A 16139-nucleotide genomic window follows, 5' to 3' on the forward strand; every position below is an offset into this window, starting at 1 on the left:
AGTTACTGGCTTCCAGCAACACACTCATCCCCATGTTAGGAGCACCTGCAGTAGCGTGTTTGTATCAAACAGCATGCTTGCCTTCACTGCTTAGGGGCATGACCACACTAAACATTCATGAGTGAAGCCACTGGGATTTGAGGAAATGTGATTATATGCAATTACACTGCCTTTTGCACTGTGGCAGTCAACACACAATGAATATAAAGTAAGAAACTCCCTGTGTCAGCCTTTTAGATCCACTTGCTCCCTGTGGTAGTTATCTGCTACCCTTTTCAGACAAGCACGGCAATAATGCGGATCCACTTATCCCCAGCACCCTTTCTAAACTTTTCACATGCCTGTGAGATCTGTTAAAACACACCTCACAGGTCTAAGCCTGACTGGCTTGCTAGGCAAAAATGTGACAGAGAAGCAGAAACCCTACAATATTTGGGAGATAAGACAAGAGGACAGAGATAGCAGAGAAGAGCACATAAAAGGAAGGAATGTGTGCTAATGCCAGGTTGGCTGCTGCCTTGTCTCAGTGAGCAAAGACTGGTTAAAGACTACACAGAGGCAGAGCTCATTGATTAGCCCTGGTGGAACAGAACGGTATCACGCCAATTCAATATTTTCCTTCTCCAAAGCCACAAAAGAAGAGCTCTGTCGTGCTGCCATCCATCTCCCTCTTTCCTCTTCAGGCTGCTGCAGAAGCCACCCACCTTCCTGTTGTCCATGCTTTTGGCTAAAGTGAGCTATTCAGTTTCTGCAAGCTCCAGCCTCACAGTGAGCCATCAACCCCTCTGCAAGAACTGTACCTGCTGCCTGCCCCTCAGTTTACTCCCAGGAGCCATCGCCCATCCTCCCATACACAAAGCATTTGGCAACCAGGGTCTTGGCATGCCTATCCCCATATGAAAACTATGACCACAGAGTGAGTTCTGCAAGCCTAAACCTGATTCAGGACCTCTGCCCCAGCTCTCCACTGTTCTATCCCAGAGAACACACCTGCAAGGAAAGCACTTGGCATTACACACAGGCTGGAAAGCCAAATGGAAAACCTCCAGCAAAACAGAGCATGCAAAGGACTGCATTCAGTCAACAAAATTTCCTAAGAGAGTAAGCATGACCCGTAGCTCCCATGGGGAAGGGAGGCAGCAGAGAGTAAGGTGGAAAGAATCTAACAGGATTCACAAGTTTTAGATAAGAGACAGGAGTGCTGGTAGGGGCAAAAATGGCCACAGCCACAAACATTATGCCATATGCTCACAAAATATAAAAGACACAGCCAGTACAACCTAACAGTAGAGCAGGCTACACTCCCAGCTATGGCCAACAGAGGCCCTGCTGCCACACTGTCATCTGGCCGCTCTAAAACCTACAAGTCTGTCTATGACAGTAACAAATACACTAATGTCCTTTATGATAAGCAACAGTACTGGTTTAGAATACTAACAGTAATAAAAAATGCTCAAGTCTGTATTTCATAGGAAAGAGTGAGGAGAAAAAATACTTCCCTCCTCCTCTGAGACAAAACAGAAGTGGCTCACTGGGATTTTATGATTGTGATTCGTGACGTGTAGAAAGTCAGCCTATACTTTACATAATGGAATGGCAGTAATACTGAAAAATTTCAAGGGAAAATGTGTAATGGCAGAATGCCTAACTGAAAATGCAAGGCAGGCAGATTCCTTATGTTCAGCAACTGCCTCCTTCTTTCTGAGAGCAGATACTTAGAATACAGGGATACTACTGGCACCAGAGGAAAAAACATATTGTGCAGAAAAATCTGAGTGCTTCTTTTCTTAACGTAAAACCAAACATTTATTTGTAGTCGATACCTCACCTTTAAACTCCATTAAAAAAAAACACAAACCAACCAACCAACCAAAAAAAAAACCAAAAAAACCAAACCACCAACATAAAACCAAACCCTCACCTCTCATTACAATTCTTTAAGCACAGCACAGGTTCATCAAGCCATCACGCACTCTCTTCTCAAAGCCCAATCCAAGGTTCCAATCCTACAGAGGCTAAATATCTGTGCACACTAGGAGCTGCACACTAGGAGCCTCAGGAAGCTCTCTCTGTAGATTAAGAGATTATTCAAAACTTTGCACCATCAGTGCAAAAAAACCCCTCAATTCATCAGCGCAGCATACAGCAGCCTAGATCATGCAATTCATCAGAACAATTCCTTTCAGACAAACAATTCTTTTTAACAAATTTCAGACATTCGTTAACTGAAGAAAACGGAACTTCCTGAAATTAATGACACTGGGGAAAAAAATGGTGAACATTAAGCTGCTTCAGTAAGTCAGGTTTTCAAGGTTTACTATTAGAAATTCAAGCTGTGCTGACTAGCAGTGATTACCCACATAATGTTCTTCTGCCAGCTTCCTCAATGCATAAGTACTTTCTCAGGCAGCGGAATAAAACAGGTGGTTATATGGTCATTTGTTCTTTTTGTGTATGTGATACAATTTTAAAATTTTACTGGAACAAAATCAAAGACATAATTCTACTCGCTAAGAATGCAACCTCTGTTCACAAAACAAACAAGAAGACACAAGCAATGCTGATTTAAAAATGCATATATCCACCTATCACATTTGCCACTGACAGACAGAATTTAATCACACAATTACTGCACTCACACACTAAGTTACTCCTAGACCCCACCCTGATGCTCAGATATCACTACGCCCTTGCTTCAGCAGCTCACATTTCCAGCCATTAAATTCCCCTAGTGTTTTCTGTACACTCTTACTGTAAGCTTTACTGCTTCAAAGTATACAGAAACACTGCAAAAACCACCAGAAACACCACCAAAAACCAGGAGTTCCTGGTTCAACAGGTAAAGCAGGATACAAGGGCAGAACCCAGACAGAGAGTGAGCAGTTCAGTGAGAAAGACTGCAAGCAGAAGAGGCTGCTCAGGGATGCAGACTGTCACATGGGACAATCAAGAACATCAGGATAGCCAATCTGTCAGGCCTCCATCCCATTACTCTCTTGTGTTTCGTCAGGTTGACTATTCAAGTTTTAGCAGTGAACTGATGAGATCTTTACTGCAATTTCTTTGTAGAGATTCAGTTATTTTAGCACCTTGGCACCTGCTTTCACATCACCAGTAACCCATTAGCAACAAGATCTGGCCCTCAAACCAGGTTGAACCTCATGCGTTATAAAATAATTATTTGCATGTATAAAAGTATTTTAAACTATCCTACTGTACAAACATTTTTTACTGTAGGCAAAGCTTGGAGGCACCCAGATACTTGATTTTCTTTGCTTCCACCAAGAATCATGTGACTCTCCTATCCTGAAATTCTGCAGCATGCCTACAAAACCATAGCTTGACCCTAGAGGCTGATTTAATTTTGCTTTTTCCCTGTGGCTTAAGTTTGATCGTATTTTGACAAAGAACTACTTAAAATTATTTTTCATTCTTGACCCTGTCCTGTCCTTGACTAAGTAGCTGAAACAAAATTCCAACAGGGCACAGCACACTCAGCACACTGTGGAGAAACATGCTACCTGGTCACTTTACATTACTTAGACACCACAGCTGTCACAGAACAACAGTAGATAAATGACACATTATATAATTAGGCTTTAAAGCCTGACCGCTTCATTTTCTGGGCATTATTTCTCCAGGGAAGCAGGTTATTTTTAAGAATATTGTTGTGTATCTGAATAGTTTTTAAATACACAAAAAAAGTCATCACCATCACTATTTGACATTTTTTCCCATGTAGATAAAAGTTGTGTACATGTATGCACACACACAAGTAGGTGAGCATGAATTTACCGCTAAAAAGGTGTTACAGCAGGGATACTGTAACACGATGTATCAAACCAGGAGTGCCATGGAAAAGAAATATATATGGACAGATTCTTGATAGATGTTTCAGAGATGTTTATTTCTCCAGCCGCATGGCCGGGGCTCTGCCGAGGAACTGCTCAATCACGGGACCCGAGGGTCCTTGGCCACACAGGGGAACACAAAACAACCAGTGGGGAACGAGGCTGACCAGGGCCAGGGAAATCCCGTGTCTCCCCCAGGGCCCCTCTCCCAGGGCTCCATGGTGGGGGGAGGAGACCCCAACATTTCACCCGTTTATTTTTAATAAAAGAGATGTAAAACTTAACATTGAAAACAACAAGGACGGTTTCAAAACAAAACAAGCCCACCCTCCTGAGTCTCTAAATGTCCAAACAGATTCTCTGGAACATCTTAGGGCTGACAGAAGGGAGACAGAACTCTCTGAGCATGCTTTGTGGGGAAGCTGAGGCAGGAGAGGGTTTAATTTCTTCCCTCCCCCTTTTCATCCCCCACTCGGCATTGGAAAGGGATTTTTGGGGAAACAATTGGCAAAGGCATGGTTTTGTGAGGGAAACCATGGGTGAAAAAACAGATTGGGAATACACTGGGGGTAATAGGACATAGGGTAAAAGGAAAAGGTGGGATTAGGAAAGGGAGACTGTAGGGGCGGCTTATAATGGAGATACTGTCTAACATGAATACGATTTTTAGCATACATACTGCCTTTTACAGGAACACCATCAGGCCCAGTGACCTGCGATGCTTGTAACCCTTTTCTAACTTGTATAATTTTGAATTCCACCACCTCTCCATCTCCCAAGCCTGGGATGCATTTTTCAGGGTTATTCTTTTTAATAGTAGTTCTATGCACGAATATGTCTTGCTGATTGTCACATCTTGTTATAAAACCATAATTTTGTTTAACATTATACCACTTTACTATTCCTAAAACTTTGGCTACTATGATCTTTTCCTTTTTCTGAGTGGCTGCTGTCTTCTGTCTCGCTGCGTCTTTGCTCTCTCTTTCGGTCGCTCCCGTCTTGGAATTGTCGGGGCTGCTGGTGCCTGCGCGCTCTTCCCGGGGTCGCGTTCGGGGCTGCGCGGGCCGGGCCGGGCCGCGCCGCTCAGTTCTCCGTGCGTCGCCTCCTCTGGTTGCAGCTTTGCTGCCGATGCCAGGCGCTGCATCTCAGCTGGACCCCCGAGCGATGACTCCCCCGCGCCCTGCTCCAGCGCGCGTTTCGGCTGGGCACGGCTCCGTTCCGCCGCCCGCGCGCCGCCCCTCTCGGTCGGGTGTTCACGGGGCTCGCTCCACCACGCACTGCACGGGGCCGGGCGGGCACCACCGGGTCCCGCTGCTCCCGCCGCGCCTCGCTCCGCCGCCGACACTGCGGCTCGCGTGGCTCTGCCCGCACGCGGGAACTGCCTCGCTGCTGCTCAGAGAGCGCTCAGTCCACATGGCCTGGGTAGCACGGTCCCTGAGCCAGGCTTCCCTTCGCCAGGACACAGCTGACATTGCTCAACAGTCTCGGTAATTAAATAATATTCACGAAAATATTTTTCCATCGGCACAGATTTTGACTCAAAAATTAGCTGTGTCCAAACGGTGTTCCAAAAGTCTTTGGGAAGAATTAAATCCCAAGAAACATAGAAAAAGTTCTTAAACAACCATGCCAGGAAGTGTTTCAGCTCTTTTTGAGCTTGAATTAAGCTAAAATTTACAAAGCATTGTTCAAGAATCTTTTTAAGATAAATGTCCATATGTGGCTCTGAGAGCCAAGAGTCTTCCCACGGTTCCTCTATAGTTTAGATATGGAATAGCAAAACAAAACCAAGAAGAGGAATCTGAAGTTTCTAGGGTTTACTCACACAAATCAGTCGCTTAGGGATCGGGGATCGTTCTGCTCTCAATTCTCCACCATTTGTTACAGCAGGGATACTGTAACACGATGTATCAAACCAGGAGTGCCATGGAAAAGAAATATATATGGACATATTCTTGCTAGCTGTTTCAGAGATGTTTATTTCTCCAGCCACATGGCCGGGGCTCTGCCGAGGAACTGCTCAATCACGGGACCCGAGGGTCCTTGCCCGCGCAGGGAACACAAAACAACCAGTGGGGAACGAGGCTGAGCAGGGCCAGGGAAACCCCGTGTCTCCCCCAGGGCCCCTCTCCCAGGGCTCCATGGTGGGGGGAGGAGACCCCGACAAAAAGGTATTTTTACAATGCTTTAAAATACCCTTGCATAGTATACATAATTTTTCACTGAAAAGAGACATGATGAATTACTTTAAAACAGACCATTCCTTTCTCTAATATGTGATGTGATAAATCATAAAAAGAGGATATAACTCAATAAAATCCACACATACACTAGTAAAATCTGAGTCCAAGACAACTGCAGAGATACATAATTATTTTAATACTGGTGTAAATGAAGCAGGGATGCAAAATTATGTGTGCAAGGACCAAAAAACCCAACGGAACAACATTAAACAGAGTGGCCTGTACTGTTAGCCAAGGACACAGCCAACCGCAACAGAACACCAAGGGACGTGTTGTGTACAAATAAATCAGGCCTGTGCTCTCCACAGCACAAAGGACTTGTTTGCAGAAGACCGTGCACTGACAACAGGAAGGTGACAACAAGGCTAACCAGCACACTGCACATGCCACAACTCTCCCCGTTAGCCCAGCACAACTTTAATAGAAGGAAACACAGACAATGGGCAGCACACTTGCACAGGATTTAAGGAGGCTGAAGTAAGCACGATTGTGAGGGAAAAGGGTCATGTTGCAGTAACTAAATCATACAAAAGACAAAACTGAGTTTTTCAATGTCAATCTCAAGGGATCCAAGAGATGCTGGGGAAAGAAAATTCCTCTCAGTGACAGCGGTACAAAACCCTTGAAAGTTGAGGACAGAAACAATGTTAGTAATGACACTAAAGAATATGCAATTTAAGATTCAAACACAGGCTATGGAGCATATCTACTGGAGCACAATGTATCTATACTAGAATTGAGAAATTCATTACCCGTCAACAAAAATTAATCTACTCCACTCTCCAAATTTAAGATACCAGGTTACCTGTGAATATAGCCAATTTTTTATGATGTAAATGTCTATGTGCACACAGAAACTGTTAATCAAATTCCAGTTTTGTCTACCTACATGACACGTGACTCAGAGCTTTTTTTCCTTTTTTTTCCACACTATGAATCATTCCCACTTTTTCCCTAAAGGCAACTGACAGTCCATATTTTTCATTTTTTGTATTTTTCAAAAAAACTTTCTTACAAAATTGTTTTTACCTTTCTTGAAACTTACTTAAGCACCTAAGCAAGCAGTGGTTTTAACTACTGTTTCTCTTGAATGAAAAATTCAAGAGAAACAGTAGTTAAAACCTGGTCACAACCTTAACGTTGCTGTTATCCAAGGATATCAGCTGCTTCACTGAAATGCATAAATTACTTCTATGAAAATTCCATGAGCAACTTTGATGCTTCCACAGGTGCAAGCAGATTATATAATTGCTGGTACTGAACTTGAGTCCATATTTTATAATTACTGAAATTAGTTTCAGAACTGTAAGGAGAAGGACAGACACAGCAAAAACAAACACATCAAAGCAATATATCTCCAAATTAAATGGAAATTGAAAAATTGAAAAGAAGGCAGAAGGAGAACAGATTTAATCTATCAAAAGTCAGGAATTTTACTTCTAGGGCAGGTACTTTAAGCACTGAGGCACAACAAAAGGAGAAACTGCCTCTACTTACTTCTTCTCATGTATTGCTGTTCTTGAAGGCTCTTCTCCACCTCAGAGAAGCCTGTTGTAAATATTCTTTTAAGGAGAAGGGTATTTTAAACCAGAATGTACCTACTCAAAGCTAAGTCTGATTTTTGTGCCACAACCTTAGAGTTCATGCCCTTTGTCTAGCTCTCATTTTTCTGAACTCTGCCACTATGTAAGGAAACAAACCAGGATAAGGACACTCACACCTTAAATTCAGTGATGGAAATTCAACTGTTTAACACACACTGAGAAACGACCAGTGGCTACCTACTTCAGCTAGACACACTATGAATGTCTAATGGATAGGGATGTGTAGATGCTATCAGGCATTCCCTGGTTCATAATAGGACCTGTACGCTTCACAGACACACAGCAACATTTAATTCTGATCAAATTAAATCTGAATTTCTGAGTCTGGCTTAACACTAAGCACAAGTATCTTCCTTGATATTACAGAATCACAGAACAGTTTGAGCTAGACAGGACCCACAAGGATTATCAAGTCAACTCTTAAGTGAATGGCCCATATAGAGATCAAACCCATAACCTTGGTGTTACTAGCACCATGACAAACAAACTGAGTCAGGGTTGGAACTGTTTGGTGAAAATAAATAAATCAATTAAAATATCCTACCAAGATATAAATAACCAATCCCCATTGTAGCAGTGTGCAAAAATATACTTCAATATTATTTTCCAATGGACTGGCAAAGTGGGACACTAACAGCCATGCAGATTTACAATCATGTTAATCTTAAAAAGTCAGTTTTGCTGCTGGAGTCAGCCTGAGAGAAAGCTCCCATCTATTCATCCTGCCTCCAAGCCACCACACCCTGCTGCCAGAAAGAAAGGCATTTGTGCAGTTGGGCATGATGAAAAACATGCATGAAAAACATGATGAAAAACCTGCATGAACCGAGCGGCAACCTGGATCAATTCTGCCTGTGTCCACAGAAGGAGTTGTGCCAGCACAGCCAGGGGGTGCTCCAAGCATGGAAAAGCTCACTCCTTAGTCAACCAGCACTCTTTATCTCAGTTTATGCCAACTACGCTAAGGTTGCTCACCCCTGAAATAGCTCTCCCTGTCCTGCTTAAAGCTGTGTCCTTGGCATGACATTGGGTCTGAAGCTCTGAAAGATGGTGTGATGTGCCTACCTGGAACTGTTCAGTACTTCTAGATGCCTACGCCAACGAAAACATAGGACCTTTCAAATTTTGAAATTCAGTCTTCATGTCGACATGGATATAATATACAAATACAGCAGCCAACACAGCCCATGCACACAACCTGATGCCACAGCCATAGCTAACCTCAGTAGTATGAGCCCTTTTAATTAAGCACTATTAAAGTTATTTTAAAATACTGTTGTATTGGGTTTGCATGGTCAGGTTTTAGTAGCAGGGGAGAGCTACAAGGTGGCTTCTGTGAGAAGCTGCCAGAAGCTTCCTCCATGCCCAGCAGATCCATTGTCAGCCAACTCCAAGACAGACCTGCCACTGGCCAAGGGTGGGCCAATGAAATGATGTTAATACGTCTGTGATAACAGATTTAAGAAGGGGAAAAAAAAGTTATTGTGTAAATGTAATTGCAGCCAGAAAAGAGCTGGGTGAGAATATGTGCAAGGAACAGCCCTGCAGACACCAAGGTCAGTACAGAAGGAGGGGCAGGAGGTGCTCCAGGCACTGGAGATGAGGTTCCCCTGCAGCCCCTGGAGCAGACCATGGTGAGGCAGCTGTGCCCCTGAGCCCACGGAGATCCACAAGGATGCAGAGATCCACCCGCAGCCCCTGGAGCAGACCCACGCTGGAGCAGGTGGAGGCCTGCGAGGAGGCTGTGACCCTGTGGGAGGCCTGTGCTGGAGCAGGGTCCTGGCAGGGACCTGCAGACCCATGGAGAGGAGCCCATGGTGGAGCAGGTTTCCTGGTAGGAGTTGTGACCCCGTGGGGGACCCACACGGGAGCAGGCTGTGCCTGAAGGACGGCACCTTGTGGAAAGAGACCCCACTGGAGCAGTTCACTCAGAACTGTAGCCCATGAGATGGACTCACACTGGAAAAGTTCATGGAGAACTGTCTCCTGTGGGAGAGACCCCATACTGGAGCAGGGGAAGGACTCCTCTCCCTGAGCAGCGGTAGAAACAGCATGTGATGAACTGATCTCCACTCCCCTGACTCCCTGTGCCACTGAGAGAGAAAAGGTAGAGCCTGGGAAGGATGGAGTGGTGTGAGAAGGTGTTCTTAATATTTATTTTACTTCTCATCATCATGCTCTGTTTTTTTAGTAGTAACTTCAATCAGTATACCCAATTCAAGTCTGTTTTGCCTGTGACAGTATTTGGTGAAGAGATCTGGTGATCTCTTCCCATCCTCATCCCAACCCACGAACCCTTCATTGCATTTTCTCACTTCTGTCCAGTTGCAGAGGGGAGTGACAGAGAAGCTTTGGTGGGTACCTGGCCTACTACAACCACTTGCAGAAGCCTAAGACTTTAATAACTAGATATGATTATGCTGACAAGGTGCTATTCTTTATTACATTTTATTAAAGCCTCAGCAACATTACAGAAAGTGCACTTATATCTCAGTGACCAGCTAAAACAGTATGTATGTGAATGCAACTGAGGTGATTGCACATTCCTCAAATTTGGACTAATATAACTAATAACATTCAATGTCAAACATCCTAGCAAGAGTAAGCAAGGTCAAGTTCCAAGAGCTACTTTTCTGCTCTGGCTGAAGTGAACAGCAGTTTAGCCATTAACAGAGGCAGTCTTCTACCCACACAACAGTTTCAAGTTAATATAAAGTGCCAAGGACACCAAAAGAATGTACCAAAAGTAATTTTCTTTAACTATTTCTCTCTCTGTCCCTGAAGTGCTTAAATAATGAAATACTTGACAGGAAATTAGTTTTCTATTTCCTTGACTTTTCTTACTTAATGGGTTTGCTTACTGTCTAGCGTAACACTTCTCATGCATCAGAACCTAAAACGAGTTTTTTCCAAGACAGCAGATATCCTATGAAGTACAGACTTCTGATACGCCTTTTGAGTCAGAACAGAGCACTTCACCGCACTTTCCCAGCAGTTACTGTTTCAGTTATTCGCATATCTCACCTTCTATCACCAAAAGCTACACAGCACTATCAAGTTGAAACCAAGTAACTGGCCTCTTGTGCAAGGGCACAGGGTTTTACTCACAATGTGTTGTCACCTATAATCCATAGGCCATCTTATAGTATTAAAGCATTTTTGAAAGAAAGCAGTAAGTGAACAGAGTTTGTTTCTTAAGACATTTTGTGATGTTCTCATCCCAACACTTTCTCAATAAATTACTAATACAGAATAAGAAATTAGACAGATGCAAATAAAAAATACAAATTTTAAAACCAAACAGCTCAAAACCACTGGAAAGTCAAAGCCAAGGTATAGAAATCTGAGCAAAGGATAAATAAACTCAGTATCTGAGTACATATTATTATAAGTAAGCAACAATTTATACAAGAATATGTGGTCTTTATAATCAAAATAGTAGCTTAACAATCCTACACATTTAGTAGAACACATCTATTCTTTTTTCCCACCTTTACATCCACAGGACTGTTTACAGAATTTCATAAGCATGACAAGTTTCTTTTATACCGTTCACAAAGAAATCAGATTTCTTCCTTGATTTTTAACAGGAAAAATATTTAATATGAAACAAAAACTTGAACATAAGAACTTTTTTATCCCTTTGGAAATCCGTCACAATAGCTTCTCTAAAAGATGGGAACAAAAATGGTGACTGCAGAACCCAAAAGTTTTCATTTACAGTTCTCATTTCTTTGTATGTATTCTAAGGCAGATCAACTGCCACACTTAACCTCCATTCTAACTTACCTGAAAACAAGACTAGCCTACTCTAAAACCGTCAAAAATACATACTACAATCTAAGACCAATAGAGAAACACTTCATGTACTTACAAACTTCCTCTTCTTGGAAGGCTCAACTCTTTCTGCAACAGAAAAAAGTTACAGTGTATTAGCAATAAAATATTTTAATTGGAAGTGGTCTTTTTGAGACAAGTACTGTAATCCTCTCATCCCATCAGTAGCAGAGAGACAGAAGTGGTGTATCGGGACAGTAGAAGATATAACAGATTTTACATGTACCACCTTACTTTATTTGAAATATTAACATTAGCAATTGGAAAAGTCTAGACCTTTTTGTAGCAGCAATATTAAAATATTTCAAGCAATACACAGATCTGACAGAAAAGCCTTACAGTCAGCTATGATGCACTGGCAACACTATTAAAATTTGCAAGAGTCAGTGACAAACTAAGTTCTTTCCAATACCTGTCATTTGCAAAAGTTGTTAGTAACAGGATCATGAGCTGAACAGGTGACCACTGCGAACAAGCTTTCTACACTATATTCTTAAACCCAAAAAAGATTACGTACATAATAATTTGGTCCATGATAAATAACTACAATTTATTACAATCCTCTACAAAGTGCTAGCATAACAACAGAAACACCGTTGTTAAGCTTTTCTACATCTTTTGCTGAGAACAGTTAAATAGTCAAATATAGTTTAACCATTAAACAACTTTCTACGGGATTGACAAGACAACCTGCTAGACAAATGGAAACTGCAAAACAAACATTTTACTGTTATTTTAGTGTAAAGAAAGCCACAAGATCAGTAAAGGTTTGGCCATCAGAAACAAGCAAAATACATATACCCACAAGTATATATTATCATCTGTTGTGTAAATCACAGAATAGCTGAGGCTGGAAGGCATCTCTGGAGATCCTCTGGTCCAACCTACTCATGGCAGAGCCAATTGCAACGGATTACTCAAAACTACATCCAGTTGGGTTTTGAACATAATTTTCAACATTTTGCAAAGATGGACACCCACAACCTCTCCACACAATCTGTTCCAGTGTTCAACTGCCCTCATTTCATTTCTCACATGAACCTGAATGCTACATTAGTTAAGTCTTCTTTGCAATTATGCCCAGCAGGGAGATCAACTGCATTCAAATAAAAGGACAACTTGTCTCACCTAGAGGATATACAGTCAAAATACAATTGAAGGGCATCAGGAAAGACAAGGCTGCATTTGTGAATGGTTCAACTTATGTGGCTGGATGCATTTAGTAATTTAATTGCGCTCTTTTATGTCTGCTAACAATGACCTCACAAAAGGCTGTTTTAAAGTATATAACAGACACTCAGTTTCCATTCTAGAAGTTATCAAAGGGAGTAAATGAAAAATTCTCTTTCAAAAGTAAATAAACTATATATATGCACTCTGTGTATATGCATACACATTTATTTCACACAGAAAAGAAAGTAAAAATCTAGGTATTGCCCAGAAAACACATACGAGAATACAATCAAATGGACAAAAATAGTTCAACTAGGCATCTTAGATAAAAGGCCATAAGGGAATGAATAATTATGTATTCTTTAGAGAGTTTTAAATGGTGTGTAGTAAATAAAGCCTGGGCTGCTAACTGAATGATAAGGACTAAAATATCAAGTAACAGTTCAATTCCTGAGCACCGCCCATCCTGTTCACTTGAATGAGGAAGGAAAAAATAGTGTGAAACAATGCAATTAGACATCGTAATGCAAAGGCATAGGAGAGCAGAATTAGGGGCCTTGGTAACAAATTCTGGTACTTCCTAGGAAGTTCCAGCAACTGTTCAGAACTTGCATTTTGAAACAACATCTTTTAGCATAACATGTGCTTACACACAAAAGAACAGTTACACCTGCACACAATATTGCATTATGAAGCTGAGTAATTCCCCTAAATTTAAAATGTCACATTCATCATGAACAAAATGTAACTGCAAGTTAGAGCCCACGTACTTCCCTTTGTATTTTATTTCTTTAATATTTACAATGTCATTGTGTTCTATTTCTAACATATAACTTTACTTGCAATGGTAGACACTGTCATACTGTAATAGACAATGCTTGTGGGAAAGCTGCCAAACAGTACAAGCAAGAATCATATGCGGGCTTGAGTTGCAACATGTACTTTGAATTCGTTTCCTATGAACCTGATTTGTTTTGTGGTTGTATTCAATTGGAGTGTTTTGGTTGTAGTTTATCATTATTACAGCACAGCAAATGAGAGACACTGGCTTCTGTAGACACCTGAAGTCACATCAATCTCTTGGCACATTGTCATGTGTGCCATCCTGAAGCACTACTTTCGACTAATAAAGTTAGAAGAATGAAGTTCCAAAAAAATAACAGCTCACTGATGAAGATGTTAAAAACTGCCAAGACCACCCCATACAATGGAAAAAATAAAGCAAAACCTTAAGTACATAATTCATACAGAAATATGAAATGCATTTCTAAGGCTGAATTTTAAAACAATCTACATATAAACAGAAGAAGGACCGAAATAAAACAAATATCCTTCCTGGATAATATCTCTATTCTCATTTTTCCAATCTATTACAGAAATGAAAGGTCACTTCTCTCATGCTTCTCCAGCTGGAGTACCTCCAAGAAAAAAAAAGTAACCTAAAATATAGTAAACCGAAGGATGCTTTTCTCTCACAGATCAGACTAAATTATTACAGCTCCTACATGATTTTTTTAGTGTTACTTAGGACTCACCTGCCCCAAAGACTTTTTCACAGCCTGAAGGAATTCATAGATTATTTATTGGCTGTGTCACTACAGACTTTCTTTCTCCAGAGAAGGCTCACCAACATGATGCTAGCTTTACAATAATACAGCACAGCTCCACAACTGGCTCTACACAAAACAGGTGGGAAAAGCATAAACATGCTCTACATCTGGCTTACATCTATTTTATAGCTGAGATTAGATAAATCATTTATTTCCTAGGTATATAAAACACTTTTCATACTAAAAAGCTAAAGACGACACTTTTACCCTGCCTCTTCCATCTGTTTTAGTCACAGCCACTGAAACAGGGACAAATGATACCAAACCAAAATCACTCAATTCTTCAGGCTTGCAACGCTCCAGCCCAGATCTCAGTTAAACTCCAAATGACCTGCAACCACTTCAGTTTTCTGGCAGTACAGTGTTTCCTTTCTAAAAGCCTCAGTGGAAGACCCAGAAGACCTGTCTGCCCTAGTTCCACTGCTCAGCACTCAATGCACACAGACTGCTGAAGGTAAAACTTAGCAGGGTCAAGACCTTCAGATCACATACTTAACAGCAGGCAAGCACCTGGGGCATTAAAAAGAGAAAAAGATGCCTTCACTACAACTCTGCATGGTTCTCAGTCACCAGCTCTGCCCTGGACAATCACACTGTGCTCTTTTGCCCTTGTCCTACATGGAATCCTCCTCTGGCCAGTTCAAGTTGGGCTGGTTTTAGGGCTATTTCATTCCACTGCAATAACACGAAGCAGATTTAATGCACCAGACTCTCTTGCCCTTGAGGCCCTGTGTGTCTCAAAAACTACTGTCACAAAATATAATGAACCTTGCCTCAAGTTTAAGAGATCTGTGTAAGCCGTGCCAAATTGCTGTGATGCAGCATTAAGAACCAGGTATATTGAATGTAATTGCAGCTGTCACTAATAAGTTCATACTCTTTACTCTGCGCATTTTACTATCAATAACATGTTTTTACAAGAACAATGCTTTTTGATTATTTCAGTAATTATGATTCTTCCTCTGGTCCTACTCGCCTCTAAGACACTTCAGTATGGACAAGTTCAGCATATTCACCACAGTGCAGATATTCAGCCTTATAAAAAAACCCCAATGACCAAGTAAAACACAGTCACCTTTATTCTGGGTCAAAGCCTTCACCCTACTAACTAGAAATATGGTTTCAAAACCAAAACTATATTAATAGATTTGAATGAAAGAAGCTACTTAGAAAACACTAACTTCATCACATTTCTTGTGAAGATTGCCAGCAAGTTACAGGAAATTTAAAATAGTGAATTTCATCCCCTATATGCAAGGATGAAAAGATGTCATGAACTTACTGCTTGTTACTGGGTTCAATTTTAAACAACCAATAAAAAGTTTCTACATTCATCAATTACCAAAGACATAGCTAATATTGTTAATACAATGTTGGTTTTACAACCATCTTCCAACAATTGTGATGTTCAAATATACAAGAAGACTTTCAGAGCTTCTAGTTGTTCATAAAAGTAGTCTGGAAAAGTGCACCTTTTCAAAACAAATTCGGGTTATGCATTCTTCAGCTGGTGAGGTGTTAAGTATAATAAGATTAATATGAGGAGCTTTTTTTTCTTAACACTGTTGCTCTACCTATCCATCATAAAGTATAAACATCTGACAGCTTTCTGGCAATCTGTGTTAGATCTTAACAAGTTAAAATTGTAACATTATCACTGCATTAATAACAGTAGAAAGAAAAAAAATCAGCAATGACACACAATTCACCTTTTTATCATCATCAATGACAGCAAGACTACTGCTTTGAGGAACAAATTTGAAGGATTTCTTCTTAAGTAATTACTATGTTTTTGCTGAAGGTAAGCTAGGGGATGACAGC

At 41.2% G+C, this 16139-nt stretch overlaps 1 protein-coding gene across 5 annotated transcripts in view; it reads right to left on the reverse strand.

Moving 5' to 3' along the window:
* The window catches only part of MAST4 (microtubule associated serine/threonine kinase family member 4), a 287435-nt gene that overhangs the window by 139383 nt on the left and 131913 nt on the right, over positions 1–16139 (reverse strand). For all 5 annotated transcript variants that reach the window (XM_042028214.1, XM_042028212.1, XM_042028211.1 and 2 more), the window contains one exon: positions 11573–11604. In XM_042028214.1, coding sequence (XP_041884148.1) covers positions 11573–11604 — 32 coding nt within the window. The remainder of the gene's footprint in view (positions 1–11572; positions 11605–16139) is intronic.

The sequence above is a fragment of the Corvus kubaryi genome, unplaced genomic scaffold (assembly GCF_017639235.1).
Source record: "Corvus kubaryi isolate FWS band 111438036 unplaced genomic scaffold, C.kubaryi_AGA036_p1.0 37308, whole genome shotgun sequence".
Classification (NCBI taxonomy): domain Eukaryota; kingdom Metazoa; phylum Chordata; class Aves; order Passeriformes; family Corvidae; genus Corvus; species Corvus kubaryi.